Genomic DNA, 23,064 nt, shown 5'->3' on the forward strand with positions numbered 1-23,064 from the left:
GGGTTTGTGACAGGACATGAAGGGGCGGTGCCTTAGCAAATGCTTGTTAAAATAGAATACAAGAAAACTGGTCTTTCAAAGTTGTTTTTTTAAAAACAGAAAATGCTAAAAGTATTATTTCTTACTACAGAACTGATTTATTAAAAAAAACACACATGCAGGATATAGACTGAACTGCAGCTTTAAAGGACAGGGGATATATAATTGCATAAGTGAACAGGATATATATTATATACAAGGCATTTCACATTTTTAGCAGAATAGTTACAGTGGAGTGTTTGAGGTGAAAGCCAGGAGTGACTGTGGGTGTGGGACAATAGCCATGAGTGCAGGCTGTTGGGATGCTTGATTTGTGGGGCGAGTTTTAAGGTTAGTTAGTATTAAATGACTAAAAGGTTGACACCATTTGCATCAGAGAAAATGGCAGATGGCAGTTAGGTATGAATGAGAGTAAGTGTGTATTGGGAGAAGAGAGATTGATTTGTAGTTTGAGACAGTGTTTTTGTCCCCATTTTTGAAGATTGGGACAACTCTAGCGGTTTTCCAGGTCTTAGGGATATGGCCTGCAGACAGGATAGAGTTGATTATGGAAGCAATTGGTTTGGCACAGGCTGAGGTACCAAGTTTTAGGAACTTGGATTGTAGCAAAGTCAAGTCCATATTGGTTGCTTAGTTTAAAATTTGAGGAGCGTTAATAGGGAATATCTCTGTTTAATATTGTGGATGCTGATAATAGTAGTAACCATATTAATACAAGAATTTATTTCTAGGTATAAATTCTCTCCCTATGAGACACTTATGGGATGAGTTATGACCATCAGTAGTTCAAAGTAACGAATTAAGGACCATGTTATTGGTAATAAAACAATTAATACGTATTGCATGCAACTAATATATATTTTTGAGTCTCTCTAGGCACAGGTTAAAGCTGAAAGTGCACCTACGCGAGACGGGTTAATGGTCAAGCATTTTCTACACAAGCACGCTCTTCATCCCAGATGAAAAGGCCATTTAAATACTACTCATCACCAGCATTGCAGTAAAAATTTCTTATCATCATGGATACACATCACGCACGTCAAAATAGTGCCAGCCTATGCACAAACAGCTAATAAAGACAAAGACATAGCACCTGCAAATAAGTGTTTTGATGGACACAATACTCTCTGACCACTAATCGTCAAGGGAGAAAGGTCATAGGCAAAAATGTCCAGGCCTCAACACACGAACTTTGAACTTTTTATTTTTTACAGGTTTTTATTATTTTTCAGTTACAATGTATGCTCCATTATGTTTGTGTAAGTGGCGTCCCATAAGGATGACAAAATAGTATAAGGTATTATTTGTTTAACTTTGTTTATTTTGTTTGGATTTATAGGTTAATAGAATCTTCCTGAAGAATGATATCCCGGTGGGAGAATGCTTTTTCAGTCAAACACATGGTTATGTTAATTGCTCACAGGTAGAGTTAGAAACAAAAGAGAGACACCCAATACATAAGTGCTAAAAAGTAGTTTATGGGAAGAATAAGTTTCAGGGAATTTATTCCCAAATGTAGGAGTTGGGTTACTGTATGACAGGTTTACAGGGATATCCTAAATCATACAACCACAGACATTTACTCACTTAACCAAGAATAGGTTTAGTTTAAATTAATGGCTCCGCAGAATAAAATAGCTCTAGACTATATTTTAGCCTCAAAAGGAGGGGCATGTATGCGCCCTAGTTAAAGCGCAATGTTGTGTATTTATCCAGGATTTAGGGACCATGGGGACTTGGTGGTTGGATTGATTTGCTTTGAGCGAAGCTAGCGAATGTTTTTGTATGTGTGTGTTTGTCCTACTCATTGCTCTCTATGTATTAAGTACAGCAAAACTCTGATCCAGAAGTGCGTTGCAACCCCCACCGACGCTATGCCTCTCTGCGGTGATGATGTCGCCAGTCCCACAGAAGAAGAGACCGAAGAAGAAATCAACTGGGCTGATATAATGGCTGGATAAGAAAGGAATGAAGTTATGCACAACTTGGACATCTTGGTCCATCAGGACTATGAAACGATTAACTGTTCTGTTCTTTAAATAGACTGTCTCTTAAGGATATGGGGGGACTGAGAAGACTGGATATGAGGAAGGTGGGAGGTCACAAAGGGACGTGAGTCAACCACAAGGAAAGGATCACAAGTCAGCCATTTTGACCATAGCAGCCATCTTGGTCCGTTTTGCCATTCTGAGTAAATGCAGTATGAAAGATGTGTGCAAGAAGAATGTTTGTGCAGTCGCTCTTAGCAGAAATTAGCCCCCACCAATTCTCACAAATAGCTGACCCTTAGATTATGTGACATATTGAGATGTAAGCCATTGTCTAATCTATAGAAATATTTAATGATATATATATATATATATATATATATATATATATATCTTATACTATATTAGTGAAAGCACTGTATGTTTGCCTGCCTGCATGCTGGATGTCCGGTGTCCCTAGGGGAAATCTCATTGGTCCCTTGGGCCGCCCCCGCACACCTCTCATTGGCCTGAGGCGGAGAGACGGCCCAAAGGACACACAGGGACACAAACACACACACAGGGACACAAACACACACACAGGGACACACACACACACACACACACACACACACACAGGGACACACACACACACACACACACAGTAGGGGGGGGTGTACATTAGCAGCATTGTATAACCCGGGGGGGGGGGGGGCTCACATACCCGCCGGAGCCTCCGCCTCTTCCTCCCCGAAATCAGCCTCCACACCGGCGCGCACGTCCTCCTCTCCCCGTGTCTCCCGCGCTTTCAAACCCCCCCCCCCGGCGCCGCTACAGTGAGCGGAGGAGCGAGTGCCCGGGACACAGCGGGGGAGCGGCCACAACAAGCTGCCTCCCGCCTCAGTTCCACGTGGGAGCGGCCGGACGGGTGAGTGAGCGGCCTTCACCCACCCCTCACCCCCTTCAAATCACCTCCCCTCCACCCCCACCCCCACCCCCGGCGCCGCTACAGTCAGCGGAGCGAGCGAGCGCCCGGGACACAGCGGGGGTGCGGCCACAACAAGCTGCCTCCTGCCTCAGATCCACGTGGGAGCGGCCGGACGGGTGAGGGAGCTGCCGGACGGGTGAGTGAGCGGCCGCACGGGTGAGGGAGCGGCCTTCACCTCCCCTCACCCCCCTTCACCTCACCTCCCCTCACCCACCCCTCACCTCCCCTCACTCCACTTCCCTTCCACCTCCCTCCACCCCCCCTTCACCTCCCCTCCACCCCCCCTTCACCTCCACTCCCCTTCACCCCCCCCCCACCTCCCCTTCACCCCCCACATCCCCTTCACCCCCACCTCCCCTTCACCCCCCCCACCCCCCCTTCACCTCCCCTCCACCCCCCCTTCACCTCCCCTCCACCCCCCCTTCACCTCCCCTCCACCCCCCCCTTCAGCTCCCCTCCACTCCCCCCCCTCACCTCCCCTCCACCCCCCCCTTCACCTCCCCTCCACCCCCCCCTTCACCTCCCCTCCACCCCCCCCTTCACCTCCCCTCCACCCCCCCCTTCACCTCCCCTCCACCCTCCCCTCCACCCCCCCCTTCACCTCCCCTTCACCTCCCCTCCACCCCCCCCCTTCACCTCCCCTCCACCCCCCCCCTTCACCTCCCCTCCACCCCCCCCCTTCACCTCCCCTCCACCCCCACCCTTCACCTCCCCTCCACCCCCACCTTCACCCCCCCTTACAACCTCCCACCACCTCCTCACCACCTCCACCCCCCTTCCCACCTCCCCCACCCCCCTTCCCAACTCCCCACCACCTCCCCCCCTTCCCCCCACCCCCCCCCTTCCCACCCCCTCCCCCCCACCCCCCCCTTCCCACCCCCTCCCCTTCCCACCACCTCCCCCCCACCTCCCCTTCCCCCCCACCCCCCTCCTTCCCACCACCTCCCCCCACCCCCCCCCCCTTCCCACCACCTCCCCCCCCTTCCCTGAGGCGGAGTCACGGGCCAAAGGACACCCAGGGACTCAGACACACACACACACACGTAGACACACACACACACACACGTAGACACACACACACACACACAGACGTAGACACACACACACGTATACACACACACACGTATACACAAACACGTAGACACAAACACACACACGTAGACACACACACACATAGACACACACGTAGACACACACGTACACACACACACACACACACACGTACACACACACGTACACACACGCACGTAGACACACACACCCGTACACGTAGACACACACACATGTACACGTAGACACACACACACATGTACACGTAGACACGTACACACACACACACACACACACACACACATGTACACGTACACACACACACACACATGTACACGTAGACACGTACACACACACACATGTACACGTATACTCACACACATGTACACGTACACACACACATGGAGACATACACACACACACACATGGAGACATACACACACACACATGGAGACATACACACACACACATGTACACATACACACACACGTATACACTCACACACGTATACACACAGGTATACATACACATAATGTATACACACACACACATGTATACACACACATGTATACACACACACACATGTATACACACACACACATGTATACACACACACACGTGTATACACACACACACGTGTATACACACACACACATGTGTATACACACACATGTGTATACACACACATGTGTACACACACATGTGTACACACACATGTGTACACACACATGTGTACACACACACACATGTGTACACACACACACACACACGTGTACACACACACATGTGTATACACACATGTATATACACACACATGTATACACACACACATGTATACACACATACACATGTATACACACACACACATGTATACACACACACACACACACACTTATACACACACACACATACAATGTATACACACAAACATGTATACACACACACAAACATGTATACACGTGTATACACACACACGTATACACACACACAATATATACATACACACAATGTATACACACACATGTGTATACACACACGTGTATACACACACACACATGTGTATACACACACACGTGTATACACACACACACACACACGTGTATACACACACACACACGTGTATACACACACACGTGTATACACACACACACACGTGTATACACACACATGTGTATACACACACATACGTGTATACACACACACGTGTATACACACGTACACATACACACACACACACATGTATACACACACACACATACAATGTATACACACAAACATGTATACACACACACCCCAGCACCACCACATCAGCACACCGGTATCCCATGCCCCCCCAGCACACTGGCATTCTCGCCTCCCCACCATTCCCAGCCCCCATCAACACCATCAGCACCCACACATCGCCACCTTTGCACCTCCCCCATCGGCACACCCACATCCGCACCCCCACATCAGCACCAAACCCTCCCAAATCAGCACACCAATACAATCACCATCAGTACAGCCACAGCAGCACTACCACCGCACATGGGCCGCGTGGACCACTCCCCACCCAAATGCCACACCCACACCACAAACATCCCGGGCAACGCCGGGGCTCTCAGCTAGTATATATATATATATTGGTTGTGTGGCATGTGGGCCACTAAGATTGTACCCTGCAATCACACTGCCCTTTGTTATCTGGGTTTCATTGTTCCCACTTTCTATGTATCTGACACGTTACCCCAAGGGAAGCTGAGAAATCGAAAAGATCTGACCAGGACCATTAGTCCAACTCGCATTGCAGCTAGGGTTTTTAGACCTAGTTTAGGTGTTTTGGATCTCTATTCTAAATCAAGTGATCTTATGGTAAATATTGATGATGCTCTTAATCAGACAAGTGATGCTATTATCCGTCTGACTAATGAACAAGAGCAGATCCAAACAGTATTATTACAGAATAGAATGGCTCTTGATTATCTGCTAGCCTCAAAAGGAGGTGTTTGTAAACTTGTAGGACAGAAGTGCTATGCCTATATTGAAGATGAGTCTGGCGCTATTCATAAAGATATGGATAAGTTACAGGAAATTCAGGCAAGGATGCGTAAAGAATCCTCAGGCCTTAGTTTAAATTGGATGTCAGGACTCACTAGTTGGATCAGAGAATTGGGTATGAAAATTCTCTATGGTTTTATTGTAGTGATTAGTATAATCGCAGCAATTTTTGTTATTTTTCACTGTGCTAAGTGTGCAATGCTTTCATTTGTCTCAAGGAAACCTTCAGGTTCATCTCACGCCATGTATGCAACTAATAATTCATATGTGGCCATGAACAGAGTCTATGATACTATTGGTCCCCATAAGGCTATAGTCATAGAGAAGCGTACCTAGTAAAGGTATTTGTTCTTTTAGAGAACAAAAAGGAGGGAATTGTTAGGACCAATATGTCAGGCCAGAATCTGCACTCATGTTAAGCTTCCATTTTGTCTGGTCATAACTAGTTAAGATTCTGTAGTCAGCCTTTTGCTGAAATAGAATTCCTAACGCACTCAGTTTCTGCAAAATTATACTTCTTTTCTTCCTGCTAAGGATATTGCTAAGATACTTTTGTGTTGTCATTTTCCTGATGTTTTAGTTAGAATATAATAGAATGGTTCTCTGCAAGAAGCAAAATAGTGTAATATAGTTGCTAAAGACTCAAGGTCTCTTTTGATAACAGACAATGAATAAGCTATGTATTCAGACAATTGCTTGTATTGTAAAAGACACGCCCCAAAAGTCACGCCACTAATATGTCCTGCCCCTAAATCACGCCTCTAATCAAAGCTACGCCCAAGACACACCTAGGATACGCCTATGTTACACCTAGGATACGCCTATGTTACGCCTATGTTACGCCTCTAACCAATATCTTTTTTTTCTGTATAAAAGTCATTACCCTATGAGTAATAAATTGAAACAAAGGATTTGAAACCTGGCATGCGTTATGTTTCATTTCGTTCGTCTTCCAGGCCTGATAAAGTTCATCAAAGATCGAAGATAACAGTTGCAGGGCGTGAAAGCTTCCTGGGAAGTCTGCTGCAAACGGTGCAGATGGTGTAGTATCCAGTCACAAGGCTTCAGTGTACCTGGCAGAGGAAAGGTTCCTCTCGGTTCTGAAGCATAGGTGAGGAAATTAGGTCTTCCTTCATATAGTAACCAAAAGGAATGAGACAGATCGATATTGATATGGATCGATAAGGAATATTATGGATAAGGGTAGGATTGGGGATTAGTTTTTTTTAGGATTAAGGTTAGGATTAAAGTTAGTGGTTTGGGTTAGGTGGTAAGGTCCTAGGTTGAGTTATTGACATTACTCCAAATGGTCATGGTTAAGTGTGCTACACCCGTAACCAAATCCACCCAGTATCCTTTTGCCATAATGTGACAATTCATAAAGCAATGGGCGGTCGTCACAGATCATGTGTAATAACTCATTACAATAGATGATACAAAGAAGTAATGCCCTTTGGAGGTATGGAGGAATGAGGTATAACAACTCAGCTGTGAGCTCGATCAATGAGGAAATACCAGGTGCACAGGTGTGATCTGTGTGTGACTAAATTAGGTGAGAGCAGTGAAGGGTACAAGAGGACAGGTTTACTCACACGAGTGGATGAGCTTGGAGCGCCGGCGGTGGAGACTGCGTAATGCGTCGGAGATGTTTGGGGCATGCTTCTGTCTGAAAGAATCATGGAGCAGTCATGCAGTTGAGTTGAAAGAGGAAGATAGCAGAAATAAAACAAAGATGGAGCAAGTAAAAAATAGACGAACAAGAAATTAAAAGAAAAACTATGGCAATTTTTGTCGGTACAATTTTTCTGCCCCTCTGCTGGAAATGAAGAATACTTTCTCCTCAGGAGCTGTGCTCACCAACCTCTTAGTATCGTCACCTATGCAGAAACATATTTATATATGGAATGCCACTCTCCTGCATCTTATCTATAGTATCTCCTTAAACTAAAGTATCCCAGAGTCCCAAATGGTTTCTGTTACAAGCAGCACATACTGAACTAGACATACATATTGTCCTCAACTCTCCCTAGTCATTCACCACCCAGAATTGGACATAATTATCTAAAAAAATGTATCACCTCAAATGTTCTGCATCCCAACATCAGTCTGACCCTCCCTCCCTGACATATATTGTTGCACATTTGTAAGTATTTAGATGTGAAAACACCAAGGCTGGTTACCTGTTGGGAAGTCAGTAAAACTTCCCATGTATTCTGCCACAGGCTTTGTATGTCCCTGGTTGGCTTACCTCAGGGTGACTGACTCTGAGCTTCTGGAAACTTCCTCCTTTCCAGTGGACTCTTCTTCCACCTCTGTGGTGATACAAAACATCAATCACAAATCAGAACCAATCACATACCAGGGACAGTTGCAATTAGTGACCAATCAAGGGGACCTATCTATGTATTTATTACATAAATAGGATCTCTTGGGGTTTGAGCAGGCAGGGCTTTCAGTGTGCTCCCCACTGCCAATGCAACACTATTTCCCCACATGCAGAGCGTCTGAGCAACTCAAATTACAGCCAGCATTTTAATAGCCCTGGCAGTAGCCATGCGATTTGTTAATTCCTGTACCTGCCATACAGACACTTGCATAACACACATACTAGTACTATCACTCTAACACCTTCACCAAGCATGCTAATACTTCCAGCAGTCAATATGCCTTGCCACATACAATCTAGTGCATCCTACATCTAGCACCCCAACACAACCAAAGCTGTAGTACATTTCAAGCAATCCAAAGACTACCTGCACCCAATGCTGTAACTTTATTTGCACTCACACATTCCAGATTCAGCACGTTTATGCTAGCAGGCCATTATTTTGCATCATGTCATGCATGTTAAGATCCGCCAATAGCCAACAATTTGAGTCAACATCCAATCCAGCCGTTGCACTTCAATCTACAAAGCTAAACTGCCTCCCATCCCCAGTTTTTTCCCCTGCAGCTTCTGTGCACAGCTTAAGCTCTTAAAAACAATCCTTTTCCCATTTGCTAAAGTTCTTGCATCCCCAGGCTTTAGTACGATAAGACTTCTGCTGTGACACAAAGGCATAAGCACCTTGTGAGCTCCCTAATGCACTGGAGGGACGTCTGAGGGCCTTTCGCTTCCAGTTCCCCATTGACTCCGCAGAGTCCCTTAGTTCTTCCTGGCTTGTAGACTCACTGCTTGGAGCTGCTGGGTTCCCCGGAGAGCTAAACTCAGATTTTCCAGGCCAGCTGGATGCTTTTCCCAAGATGGGATGTTTGCTGTGCTGACACATTGCAGGGTGAATTGCCCTACCCTGATCTTGAGAGTTTTGATTCATAGGGAAACCCTTCTCCATCCCTTTCCACTCCCACCTACCAACAAGTTTTTCCATGAAAGACTTAGTTCTGGGGTGTTCAGACTCAGCAAATATCTTCTCTGCTTCCTCTGAAAACTTTTGCTGCCGAAACAATGACTTGGTTTGTGAGGAACCTGAAGACTGGACCTTGGTGCCTGCCAGATGTGAGTGGGTCTTCTGCAGGTCACTTCTTCTGGGCTCTGTTGAATTTTCTTGTGCCAAAGTAGAGGAAATCATAGTAGTTTGCCTCTTACCAGCTTCACCGGGCACTTGACGAGTGCTTTTCTTATGTCTTATGGTGGCTCGTCTTACCAGAGAGTTGTCTGTCAGTTTCGGAGATATCTCAGGGTCTTGAGAATCCCTCACTCTAGAAGCTCTATCTGAGTCACTTTCAGGGCGTGACCGTCGGGGAGCCAGCCACACAGGAGTAAAGGGCTGAGCTGAGGGTTGATTCCCGGTAGCCATGTCATCAACTTTAGAATATACAAGAGATGAATGGGAGGACTCCAATTCCCCAGAGACACTGCCAGACTGGCTCACACCAATGGTCTGTTTGGGTGGCAAGCGAACGCTGTCCTCTTTTTTATTGACCCGCAAGTGCTGTGCAATTCTGCCATCATTGTAGAAACCAGGCTCCTCTGGGCTTTGCCCCAGAAGTAGGATGGGATTAAAAAACTGAACAGGGCCGAAATGGAACTCTTTTTCTGGTGCTGCATTTCCAGCAACTCTATCAATGAATACTGTGCTGTTATCACCATCTTTCTGCCCAATTGTGGGATCCATGCTCATATTCTCTCTTAAAGTTGGTTGTGAGGCTTTAGTGAGAGGAGCAGGGAAGCTCTCTCTGTTCTCACAGGGAGGGGTCAGGTTCCGTACTCTGCCACCCTGGATAGATCCTTCAGGATGAGAGTCTAATTTCAGGGAGCTGCTCCTTACTCCCCAGTGAGGGCTTGGATAGGGGTCCATGTCATTATGTTCTCTTGTTAGCAGTATGGCCATATTATTGGACCCCCATGTGTCTTTCATGTTATCTGTATCATCTCTCAGTTCAGAAACAGTGACCATTCTGTCCTTATCCAGGACATGCGATAAGTCTTCAAAAGGCAAGTTACCCGCTGTCTGAGAACTGATTACTGTCTCTTGTGAGGAGCTGTCTGTTCTCATTTGTGAGCAACATTCTGCTATCTCTTTCAAGAAGTCCCCTGTTGTCTTTTGAAAGGAAATGCCATCTATGCTGCCACATAGTCCATCACTGTCTCCATCTCCTTCAGGCATAACATCTCTTCTTGGAGTTTCATTGATCTTAGAACCATCTGGGGAAGCCCTTGTATCCTCTGACCACCCATGTACTTCCAGAGGAAAGTCTTCTTGGTCTTGATACAAAGGTGAGTGACTGGGTATACTTTGATCTATCACTGCTGCGGCTTTCCCCCCATAGTATATAGCTCTCTGAAGCCCTGCTGGTTTTCTCAGGTGACTGGGAATGAGGATGTCTTTGATGTGACTCAAATTGCCTTGTTCCTGAGAGATGAAGTCTGTGTGCTGGAACTGGAGTTCACTCAGAGACTGTCCATTAATTGAGTCTATGAAGATCTCACAGCTCTGCTGCTCTTGTGATTGGTGATCAAGACCTATCAAAGAAGTCTCATACTGCAGAGAGGGGTCAGACACCCCCAAATGAACAGTCTCTCTCAGCATAGTAGGGTCAGAGTTAGGAGCTTCTTCACCCAAAGTCTTTGCTCTGTCTGCATCAATAGCCTCATGTATTTTTGTGTTAGCCGTCTTTTCTATTCGCATCTGTTCTTTTTTCAGCCACATCTCCTCACTAGTCTCTTCTCTCTTTTCACTGGCTGTCCCTTCATTCATAACCTCTCCTTTCTCACAGTCTTTACTTGATTTCCTTATCTCTTCACTGACTGTCTGATTGCGCTCTGTCTCCCCTTCTTCATACTCTCTCACAATGTGTGCCTTTATTCCATCAAAAAGCACCCCACTTTTCTCCATATCTCTCTCTCTTATCTCACAGGATGTTTCTTTCACACAATCAGGTGTTTCTATCTCCTCACTGCCTGTCTCTCTCTCCTCAGTGACTTCTATTTCATTGCATTTAGAAATCTCTTCATTCTCTGTCTTTTCACCGGCTGTCCTTTTTTCCCCACTAGCTTCCTCTCTCTCTTCATCAAATATCTCACTTTCTGCCTCTCTGTTCTCATTGACTGCTTCTGCCTCTCTTACCGCATTGATTGACCCTTTCAAGACGGTCTCTTTCTCCTCACTTGGCGTGTCTGTTGCAGCTATGTCTATTTTTCTCTCATCTGCTATGTTTTCATTGTGGCTCTCTTTTTCACTGCATGCAGTCTCTGTATCCTCATTTGCAGTCTCCTTTTTGTCTGTCTCCCTTCCTTCCCATGCTTGCTCTCTTATTCCAGTAGCTCTCTCTTTCTCTTGGTTATCTGAATATTTCAACTCACCCAACGCCTTGGTATGTTCATTTAGTATTTCTGAATTCTCTGTGGTTTTATTTGTCTCTATATCCACAAAGAGGCCCTCTTCATTGTCTGTCTCTTTTTCCTCACCACCTGTCTCTTCATTGTCTGTCTCTTTTTCCTCACCACCTGTCTCTTCATTGTCTGTCTCTTTTTCCTCACCACCTGTCTGTTCATTGTCGGTCTCGCTCTCCTCACCACCTGTCTGTTCATTGTCTGTCTTTCTCTCCTCACCACCTGTCTGTTCATTGTCTGTCTTTCTCTCCTCACCAGCTGTCTGTTCATTGTCTGTCTTTCTCTCCTCACCACCTGTTTGTTCATTGTCTATCTTTCTCTCCTCACCAGCTGTCTCTTCATTGTCTGTCTTTCTCTCCTCACCAGCTGTCTCTTCATTGTCTGTCTTTCTCTCCTCACCAGCTGTCTCTTCATTGTCTGTCTTTCTCTCCTCACCAGCTGTCTCTTCATTGTCTGTCTTTCTCTCCTCACCAGCTGTCTCTTCATTGTCTGTCTTTCTCTCCTCAACAGCTGTCTTTTCATTGTCTGTCTTTCTCTCCTCACAAGCTGTCTTTTCATTGTCTGTCTTTCTCTCCTCACCAGCTGTCTGTTCATCATCTGTCTTTCTCTCCTCACCAGCTGTCTCTTCATTGTCTGTCTTTCTCTCCTCACCAGCTGTCTTTTCATTCTCTGTCTTTCTCTCCTCACCAGCTGTCTGTTCATCGTCTGTCTCTCTCTCCTCACCAGCTGTCTGTTCATCGTCTGTCTCTCTCTCCTCACGAGCTGTCTGTTCATCGTCTGTCTCTCTCTCCTCACCAGCTGTCTGTTCATCGTCTGTCTCTCTCTCACTATTGTTTGGTTTTTGTATCATTCGGAATGAATCTCCCCCTACTATAGTTATCTCTCTGTCCCCAATAGTAACCTCTCTTGTGTTGGTCTCTCTCTGGTCCTTACCTGTCTTGTCACTGTCAGCTTCAATTACTTTCTCTGCCCCCTCACCAGCTATCTCTGTTTCCTCATTGGGTGTCTCTATGTCCTTGATTGCTGTCTTCATATTGTCTGTATCTATCTTATTTCTTGCTGTCTCTCTATCTTCACTGGTTGTCTTTATCCCCTCTGTGGGCATCTCTCTCTCCCATCTTAATGTTTTATTGTCAGTCTCTTTTTCTTTATTGCCTGTCTTTTTCTCCAGTATGGTTATATCTTTATACCCATTGACTGACTCATCATAGTGTAGCGCTCTCTCTCCACTGACTGTATCTTTATTGTTAGTCTCTAACTGCACTTTGATAGTCTCATCATTGACCATTCCTTTGTCGTCAGTCTCTTTCTCCTCAGTGGGTGTCTCGCTCAGCTCAGAGTGGGCTTTTATCTCTCCACCCGCTGTTTTTTCCTTGTCTGATTTTCTCTCCTCATTGATTGTCTGTAGCTCATTGGTACTCACTGTCTCTCTCTCTTCCTGTAGTGCAATACTGTCCTCACTGGCTGTCTCCCAACCCTCACTTTCCTCACTGACTCTCTCAAGCTCTTCCTTAGCTGTCCCTCTGTCACTCTGTAGCTCTCCAATGTCTGTCTCTTTCTCATTCCCAGCAGTCTCTTTCTCCTCAGGTATTGCCTCTCTCTCTTTAATGTCCACCTCTCTCTCATTTGTAGCTGTCTCTTCCTCCTCACTGATTGCATCTCTCTCTTCACTAGCTGTATCTCTCTCATTCCTAGCTGTCTCTATCTCTTCACTTGCGGTCTCCTCCTTGCTCACTAAGATGGGGCCATGTAATCCATCTCTTTTATCACTGGTTGGAGAGCTGCCATTTGATCCATGTCCACTCATCTCGTTATTATAGGGAGTCCCACAAGCCTCAGTCCTGGTATCCCCACTGCAGCCATCAGAGACCTGCTCTCTCTCAACCTGTGGGTTGTCTCCAGATTCTATGGATGTCTCATCTTTACAATCCCTGTCAGTTGTCTTTTCCGTGCCTCGACTTGGCACGGTCACATTTCGCTCGCGGTTGTCTCTCTTCTGTTTTCTGCGCTTGCGCCTGTCGCCTTTACTCTCCTGTGACCTTTTATCTTTTATTGCCCCTTCCATGATCACTCCATCTAAAATAAAAACAGGAGAGTGAGTGAGAGGAGAGAGTGAAAGAGGGGAGAAGAGAGTGAGAGAGGAGAGGACGGGATAGGAGATATGAGTGAGACAGGAGAGAATGGGATAGGAGAGAGAGAAGTGTTCATTATAGGGAGAAGCAAGGAGCAGATACCCCCTTCCCTGCCAGGCATGTGTGCAGTGTATAACAGAGCAATCTCTAGCAACCCAATTCTCCAGTCTTCAGGGGATGAAGAGGGAGCCACCCTTGTTATTAAATATTCTGTTCTGCTGCAGCACAAGTGATACATATTTTAGTAAGTGTGTTTCATGCAGGTTTGTTACACAACCAGGGATAATACCAGGTCATTCCTGGCACTGTATTTAACCTTTATTAAGGGGGGGGGGGAGGTAATTATACACAACGGTATAAATTAATATACATATAGGTATGTACACATCTATCGCTTTCTGAGCAGCCTTAATCATCATCATTTGTATGTATATTAATTTCAGGTCACACAAATTTATACAGTATTATTTATTAAAGTTCCTCAGCTGTAAAATTGACCAACACTGATGCAAATAATATTAACAATAATAAAACAGACATATGTTCACCGGATCTATGAATGAAATAAATCGTATTGTTTTCAATCTGATGCTGTTTTCTGAACTACCAATTTTTGTATCTGTTTTGCAGCCGGTAGACTTTGATAAAGAGCAATAGGCTCTGACTTGGAGCGTGTGATATGGTAGGTCCGACTGACAGAGAAATGGCATTGTCAATGCGAGAAGAAGAATAAAGGGACAGAGAAAGGTGACAGTCACAGTGAGAAGGATCTGAGGATACAATGGCAAAAATAGCAGTACTATAGATATTTTCTGTAACCCCTATAGTGCCAGAGAAGGCTGATGTATTGCTGGACCTTTAGGAGTGAGTACCGTTTAACCATAGCAAGGTGACATATCCTGATGTAATATTATTGAGGTATTGTGCCCACCCGCCTTCTCTGCCCGTGCAAACCCCCTTCCCTGCACACCCAGCTCAACTTCAATTGCTGGGGAAAGTCTTTAACAAATGCTGCAAACAGGAAAGTTCTTGGCCTCTTATATCAGAGCCTATTACTCCTGTATTGTATTGTTTTTTATATGTATGTAGCATAGCCTCCGGTCGCTACCTCTTCCTTTGGTCCCTAACAGTATAAGTCCTGCTAGGGACAGGCACTGGAGGGATTAATGCCTCATGAAGGCCTAGTTTGCTATTGCAGCCTTGGATACACTTACTGTATCCAGGGGCGGGCCTAGCAACAACCAGGTGTGTCCTCTGCACCATCTAGAATAAGGATCTGGATGGGGCCTGTAAGGCCTTATACAAAGGGATTGCAATGCAATAAACATCAGTTGAACCATCTACTGTGTGTGGATCACTGCCTTGGTCACAAGAGAAGTGTCAGCATGGATCATCCTGGTTGCCCTCCAGGATCCTCGCTGACTGGAGGCACTGCCAACCGAGTATAAAGAACCATGAAAGCCTGTCCTGGTTCTCCCCACACCAACTCGGAGCAACTCAGAGCCCTCCTGTTGCCTCACAGGTATACACAGCACTAGGAAACATACAGGTAGCGACCCAATCTCACATAGGGTGGGGGTAAAGGTGCTACAAATGGAGGCACTGCTGAGATTCATCTCATCAGGACAGGTTTTCACAGCAGAAGCAAACCATAGGAAGCAAGCACACTCTCAGTCTCAGTACTAAGGATGGAGGGGGCCAGGTGTAGCTCTAGGTGACGCCTGCCTGCCAAAACAGGGGCATAACTTCCCCGCCAGGGAACTAAAGGATGTCCTGTGTTGGAGCAAAGGATGTCCTGTGTTGGAGCAAAGGATGTCTTGTGTTGGAGCAAAGGATGTCCTGTGTTGGAGCAAAGGATGTCCTGTGTTGGAGCACAGGATGTTCTGTGTTGGAGCACAGGATGTTCTGTGTTGGAGCAAAGGATGTCCTGTGTTGGAGCAAAGGATGTCCTGTGTTGGAGCAAAGGATGTCCTGTGTTGGAGCAAAGGATGTCCTGTGTTGGAGCAAAGGATGTCCTGTGTTGGAGCAAAGGATGTCCTCTGTTGGAGCAAAGGTTGTCCTGTGTTGGAGCAACAAGCTACATGTTCAGTTTTTAGTCATCCTGCGGACTGGCTTATAGGGCATCTGAAAAGGGTGTTTTGAGAGCCCCGGAAAGGGACTATAGTGTCAGGGTTCAACAGGTGGGGGTAAAGCATGGTTGGATAGCGTCTGATGGAGGGGGATCTTGAAGCAGGGTTGCCAGAACCTCCGTTTGAGGAGTTATCGTCATGCTAGTAGCAGCTTCAAACACAGAATATCACAGTAAAACTGGGACTGACAGTCAGCGTGTGCAGTGTGCTAAAAAGGGGTTTTGCCTGCCCAGGGACACTGTAGGAAAACACCTACAGCAAGGCCAGAAGGGGGTCCAACCAAAAACGGGGACTCAGGACAACGTGCTACCACAAAATGGCGTTTACCCACCCAAAACAGAATCCGCATGGACTGTATCCACACTAAAATGACGGTTCCCACTAGAACCAGGGACCGCATGGATGTTTGCAGAAGTTGTATGCCATTGCAAGCCTTTGCACAATTCACAGGATCGGTGTGAAATGCCGAAGCCGTGCCCCCTTCTTGCTTCTGGATTGGACATTGGGTTCACCAGGGGGAGGAGCTGGGTGTGCCCATGTGAGAAGCCATACACACGTGTACTTTGAAAGAGCTACAGACCATATGTGCAGAGCTGCTGTACTAAAACAAAATGGATGCTAATGAAGGAACTATCTACAAACTCACTGGTGGAGTTCTGGTGATAAAAGACGAGGAGGGAAGTCTCATGCTGAGGGGTTGCCCTTTGTGCGATCATCCGGGCGGAGAGCTAAAGGAAATGGCTAACTACGTAGCCTGTAGAGTTCCATACCTGCGGCGTAGACCAGACGGGATCCACTGGCATAACCCTGCGATGAGTACCGAAGAGCTGCGGACACTATACACCCTGGTGCGCAAGCTAACGGCGCTGGCTCAGGGATCCGCGGGCGATGCCACCTCGCACTATTTAGTAATGGTGTACGAACTGTTCTACTCTGATTTACAAATGGTATCTGACTATCCTGATGCAGAGCCTACGATGGAGCTACGCTCGGTGCGCCAAGTGGGGCGAAAAAAAGGCTCTCCCCTGGGCCCTACAGCCAGGGTGAATGCGTTACAGAATCTATCTGCAGCCACCCTGCCACCGGGGCTGTACGCTACCTTGTCCGGCGTGACAGCCAAGCCAACCAGTCATAAGTCGGAGCCTTGCGGAGAAGCCCCACCCGCATAATGGGAGGAGCGTTCTGCTGCTGCTCCAGCAAGCTGCTCCACGATGGAGAACCCTGTGGAAGTGATTGCTGCTGCCAGTGAGTCTGATGACGAGACCACGGACATCCCAGAGGTACCTGCCGAGGCCTCCCTTGTACCCGAGTCGGACGTCGGCCTGCCGTTCCAGTGATCGACGTCAGCGGCCCAATGGAGATCTGGGATGGCGATTCACGCTGGGCCCAAGCACAGAAGGCTGCGGACCAATACCTACACCGCCGGTAGGAGATACATGAGGCCCGCACGCTGCTGCCTACGTGGAAGCCGCCGAGAGGCACTACGATGCGCTGGGGCTGCTGGAGGAATTCCCCTGGAAAGTGCCGGCCGGCCCTGTTCCAGACGACATCAGAGTAACGTCTTTGTCCGCTCCACAACCGGGAGGAGTTAAGGACGTAGACCGGTCAGCCGGATGGGTTTACCAGTTGCTGCCACCTCTCCGGTGAGTGAATGCCCATCTGTGGACCCTTTCTTCCAACACTGCAGGGAGCGGAAGGAAGAAAAGAACTCTCAAGAAGCTATGGCCATTGCCAACCAAGAATAAAGAACCCTGAAAGCCTGTCCTGGTTCTCCCAACACCATCACGGAGCAACTCAGAGCCCTCCTGTTGCCTCACGGTTATGCACAGCACTAGGAATCATACAGGTAGCGGTCCAATCTCACATAGGGTGGGGGTAAAGGTGCTACATATATTAAGTTTAGCAAGTGTGTAAATTACAAGTACAGCTTTTCAGATGGAAGTTGGAGGGTGCAGTGGGTTTAAGGTCCTCACATGTAGCACCTCCTGTCCGTTGGTATTAAGAGGGGTTCAGCACTTTTACCACGTTAAAAAAATCCCTACTGGTAAACTCTCCCCAACTTCCTAACTGAAGAAGCGTCAGAATACAGGGTGCGCTGGGAGAGGCTGTGGGTAAGTGGAGTAAACAGACACAGCCAATTAACACCTCACACACCCCTTCCTGTATATACACGGACATACCCGGCACTAAAAATGACAGACTATCAATCATGGATCCCAAACGTGTCATTCTGGAGACACAAACAAAAATCAGCGCTATGGGTCTAATCTCCACACACCCAGGTCAGGCTGACTAAGCATTACTGATAGATAGGAACAGCACACAGACAATCCACAGCGAGCTTTGTATAACACGAGACAGATCATACCAAGGTATACAAACCTCCAATCAGTTGTACAGCGGCCAGCAGTTACTGTTACCTAAATCCACATGTTACCACCATGCAAGTGTTGCTTGTCTGTCGGCAGATAAGGAGTTAATCAGTGCATATCCGGTGTCCCTGTCCCCTGTGTGTCCTCTTCTCACTGTAACTGCCTCTTTTTGCTGTCAGTGTCCCATGTGGGAGAGAAAAAAGTGGGAGGTAGAAGACTAACACCCGTTTCCCTGAATTTCAGGGTGTTGCGGATGGGCACAGTATTAAACCATATCAGTCCCTGGCAGGGTCGTCTGTAAATCATGCAAAGCTGTATACTGTATACAATATTTATCCTATATAAGGGTCGTAGCACTTAGGGACCCCTGGTACGATCACACGTCACACACTGGTTGTAAACACCAGTGGTACGCAAAAGGTTAACCGTTGTCTTGGGCCAATGTAACAGTCACAAAGGAGCGTCCCATGCCGAGAGAGACGGGGAGAGGGGAGAGGGGAGAAGGGGAAAAGGTTAAAGTTTTTTTTTTACCTGTCCGCTGGTGTTGTGGGGGGGAATCAAGGGGGCTTTACATTCCTGACCCTGGCGAAGGGTCAAAGTGCAGAGGTCGGATGTCAGAGTCACAGTCTGTTCTTATGGGTAATGGAGGTATTTCCTGAAATGGAGCTATCCAGGTGAGAAGGAGACACCCACAGCACGTCAGAGACACGGGGGGGAGAGGGGGGGGAAGGAGGGAAGAGAAAGGGCGAGACAGGTGGGGGAGGGAAAGCAGGCGAGATACACCTACACAGCAAAGGCATCACATAGAAGGCAGGCAGGGACAGGTCGAGAGACCGCAGGACAGAGAGACAAAGAGACAGTGAGAAGAGTCTGAAATGAGAAAGCAGGCATAGATTAGAGTTGTGCAGACTGTCTCTCCGTCATAAAGAAGACAGACCTAAAGTTTGGCCCCTGCCGAAGCACTTACCAAAATTCCCTCTTACTGTTTCTGTACATTCCTCCTACATACCAATTAGATTGTAAGCTCCTCGGAGCAGGGACTCTTCCTAAATGTTACGTTTGTCTGAAGCACTTATTCCCATGACCTGTTATTTATATTATATTATTTATATGATTACCACTGTAAAGCGCTATGTACATTAATGGCGCTATATAAATAAAGACATACAATAGACCGATAAAGACAGCAGGACAGAGCGAGATAGGAGACAGAATTAGTTGAAGTGCCATTTTAAAAGCAGTGGTGCTGTGAGAACACCAAATTCTTAAACCAAGTGTTCAAATATATATATATATATATATATATATATATATATATATATATATATATATATATATATATATATATATATACAGGCATACCCCACATTAACGTACGCAATGGGACCGGAGCATGTATGTAAAGCGAAAATGTACTTAAAATGAAGCACTACCTTTTCCCCACTTATCGATGCATGTACTGTACTGCAATCGTCATATACGTGCATAACTGATGTAAATAACGCATTTGTAACAGGCTCTATCGTCTCCCCGCTTGTGCACAGCTTCGGTACAGGTAGGGAGCCGGTATTGCTGTTCAGGACATGCTGACAGGCGCATGCGCAAGCTGCCGTTTGCCTATTGGGCGATATGTACTTACTCGCGAATGTACTTAAAGTGAGTGTCCTTAAACCGGGGTATGCCTGTATATATATATATATATATATATATATATATATATATATATACAGGCATACTTCACATTAACGTACGCAATGGGACCGGAGCATGTATGTAAAGCGAAAATGTACTTAAAGTGAAACACTACCTTTTTCCCACTTATCGATGTATGTACTGTACTGCAATCGTCATATACGTGCATAACTGATGTAAATAACACATGTGTAACAGGCTCTATAGTCTCCCCGCTTGCGCACAGCTTCGGTACAGGTAGGGAGCTGATATTGCTGTTCAGGACGTGCTGACTGGCGCATGCGTGAGCTGCCGTTTGCCTATTGAGCGAGATGTACTTACTCGCGAGTGTACTTAAAGTGAGTGTACTTAAACCGGGGTATGCCTGTATATATATATATATATATATATATATATATATATATACTGTATATAGTTTTAAAGGGAGTCTTATTTTTGTTTTAAGAACAAGGGGCTGTGTTTCACAGAGATTCAAGTCGGTCTGCGCGGATTCTCGTGCACTGATAAATCTGTATTTTGTTGGTGTGATTCGCGCAACATGTATTCCGAGTATTATACTGTTGAATTTGGTGCATACACATTACTGCTCTAGAATTGTGCGCCACAAACACTGCACACGCCAGCGATAAGGTGAGGGAGAAATGCAATGCAAACCGCACATTTCTCAATACGTAGACCTGCCCCAAAACGCGCACATAACTCCGCCCTGAGCGCCTTCGATTTACTCCAGCATTCCCTCATCTCGTCACATACTGACGCAGACATACCGGGAAATGGCCAACTAAGAAATATATAGTCGCTGCCTGGCACCGGTATATGTCAGCGCTAGTTGTGACAAAATTATGAATTTGCACTTGTATTTTGGCTTGCGTTTAGGTGCGTTAACCTGACGGGCGTCTGCAACGCAATGTGGCACCAGGCTGTTTGTATTTTTAGCATGAATATGTTAATTCCATCTCCCACGTTCTGCAGTATAATACAGTGTGTTACTATAGTGTCATTATCAGCTTGAGTTTCAACATAATGGAGCGTATGAACTTTGGTCGCAAAAGAGTTGAATATTTTCACAGCGTCAGGCTTGTCCAGCACTGAACATGTTAATCCCCCAGATCTAGGAGTTTTACAATGTAATACAATGTTACAGCAGTTTTATGATTTGCTTGTGGATCACTCTCTTACCTGCTGTGTGGGTTCTGGCAGGAGAGCTGTGAAAGGATACAGATTCCTGGCAGGGGATGGGCAGCAGTGCCGCTCACTCACTACAAGGCACAGGCAGCAGATCTGGGGAGATATGTGATCAATCAGTGTACGAGGCACAGGCCGCAGATATGTGATCACTCGGTGTATGGGGCACAGGCAGCAGATCTGGGGAGATATGTGATCAATCAGTGTACGAGGCACAGGCCGCAGATATGTGATCACTCGGTGTATGGGGCACAGGCAGCAGATCTGGGGAGATATGTGATCAATCAGTGTACGAGGCACAGGCAGCAGATATGTGATCACTCAGTGTATGGGGCACAGGCAGCAGATATGTGATCACTCGGTGTATGGGGCACAGACAGCAAATATGTGATCACTCGGTGTATGGGGCACAGGCAGCAGATATGTGATCACTCGGTGTATGGGGCACAGGCAGCAGATATGTGATCACTCGGTGTATGGGGCACAGGCAGCAGATATGTGATCACTCAGTGTATGGGGCACAGGCAGCAGATATGTGATCACTCAGTATATGGGGCACAGGCAGCAGATATGTGATCACTCAGTATATGGGGCACAGGCAGCAGATATGTGATCACTCAGTGTATGGGGCACAGGCAGCAGATATGTGATCACTCAGTGTATGGGGCACAGGCAGCAGATATGTGATCACTCAGTGTATGGGGCACAGGCAGCAGATATGTGATCACTCAGTGTATGGGGCACAGGCAGCAGATATGTGATCACTCAGTGTATGGGGCACAGGCAGCACATATGTGATCACTCAGTGTATGGGGCACAGGCAGCAGATATGGGGAGATGTGTGTTTACTTACTACGAGGCACAGGTAGCAGCAGACTATGGGGAGATATGTGATCTCTGTATACAGGGCACAGGTAGCAGATATGGGGAGATATGTGATCACTCAGTGTACGAGGCACAGGCAGCAGATATTGGGAAATATGCACCTCTAGGACCAAAAGCTGCATTCACAGGCAAGAAACATACTAATCAATTTATCACACGGTGGTCTGTTTAGCAAAACTAGAGAAAAGCCAGTTGCAATAAAAAAAAACAGTGCGAGCTTATTATTATAATAATATTATTATTATTATTATTAGATAACCCGGTGGCTTTTTAAGGAATTCCTGTTCCTTGATGAATCTGGTGAAGTTTTGCATTTGACACTCTGATAAGTGGGGCATAGTTACTTAGTTAAAACACTGATTAACTCTGAGTCGCAGATCATTAATTACAAGAGCTGTTTAATCCAAAAACAGAAAACAATGGTTTCAGTGACGCAATTTGATATATTCCTTTATAATATCTGTATCACGTGAAATCCTCCCACTCCCAAATCTGATGCACACGCAGGATGGAAAAAAACACTGCATTAACTTAGTGGCAATTAAAGTTTTATGTCCAATTAATACATAGTCCCCTTAGAAACCCATTTATCAACACGTCACCTCAGTTGTTTCTTTAATATACTGCATCAAATGCAATGTTCTGCTCTAAAATTGCACCAGATTTATGCTTATCTTATAAAAGTGGACGGCAGGTAACGGACCACTTGATTCAGCATTTTGTCTTGTCTAACACCATACAGTCCATTTTATTTC

At 46.2% G+C, this 23,064-nt stretch overlaps 1 protein-coding gene across 4 annotated transcripts in view; it reads right to left on the reverse strand.

Moving 5' to 3' along the window:
* LOC142501662 (uncharacterized) overlaps positions 1–23,064 on the reverse strand; it is a 55,273-nt gene that overhangs the window by 26,519 nt on the left and 5,690 nt on the right. The window contains exons 1-5 of one of the 4 annotated variants that reach the window (XM_075611810.1): positions 19,079–19,239; positions 18,558–18,633; positions 9,434–13,990; positions 8,330–8,393; positions 7,674–7,747 (exon numbers count right to left, since the gene is read on the reverse strand). In XM_075611810.1, the coding sequence (XP_075467925.1) occupies positions 7,674–7,747; positions 8,330–8,393; positions 9,434–13,979 (4,684 nt within the window). In that variant the 5' untranslated portion in view covers positions 13,980–13,990; positions 18,558–18,633; positions 19,079–19,239. Of the gene's footprint in view, positions 1–7,673; positions 7,748–8,329; positions 8,394–9,433; positions 13,991–18,557; positions 18,720–19,078; positions 19,240–21,418; positions 21,521–23,064 lie in introns of those variants that run through there. The other 3 variants (XM_075611811.1, XM_075611812.1, XM_075611809.1) reach the window with 3 other exon arrangements.

The sequence above is a fragment of the Ascaphus truei genome, chromosome 8 (genome assembly GCF_040206685.1).
Source record: "Ascaphus truei isolate aAscTru1 chromosome 8, aAscTru1.hap1, whole genome shotgun sequence".
Lineage (NCBI taxonomy): Eukaryota > Metazoa > Chordata > Amphibia > Anura > Ascaphidae > Ascaphus > Ascaphus truei.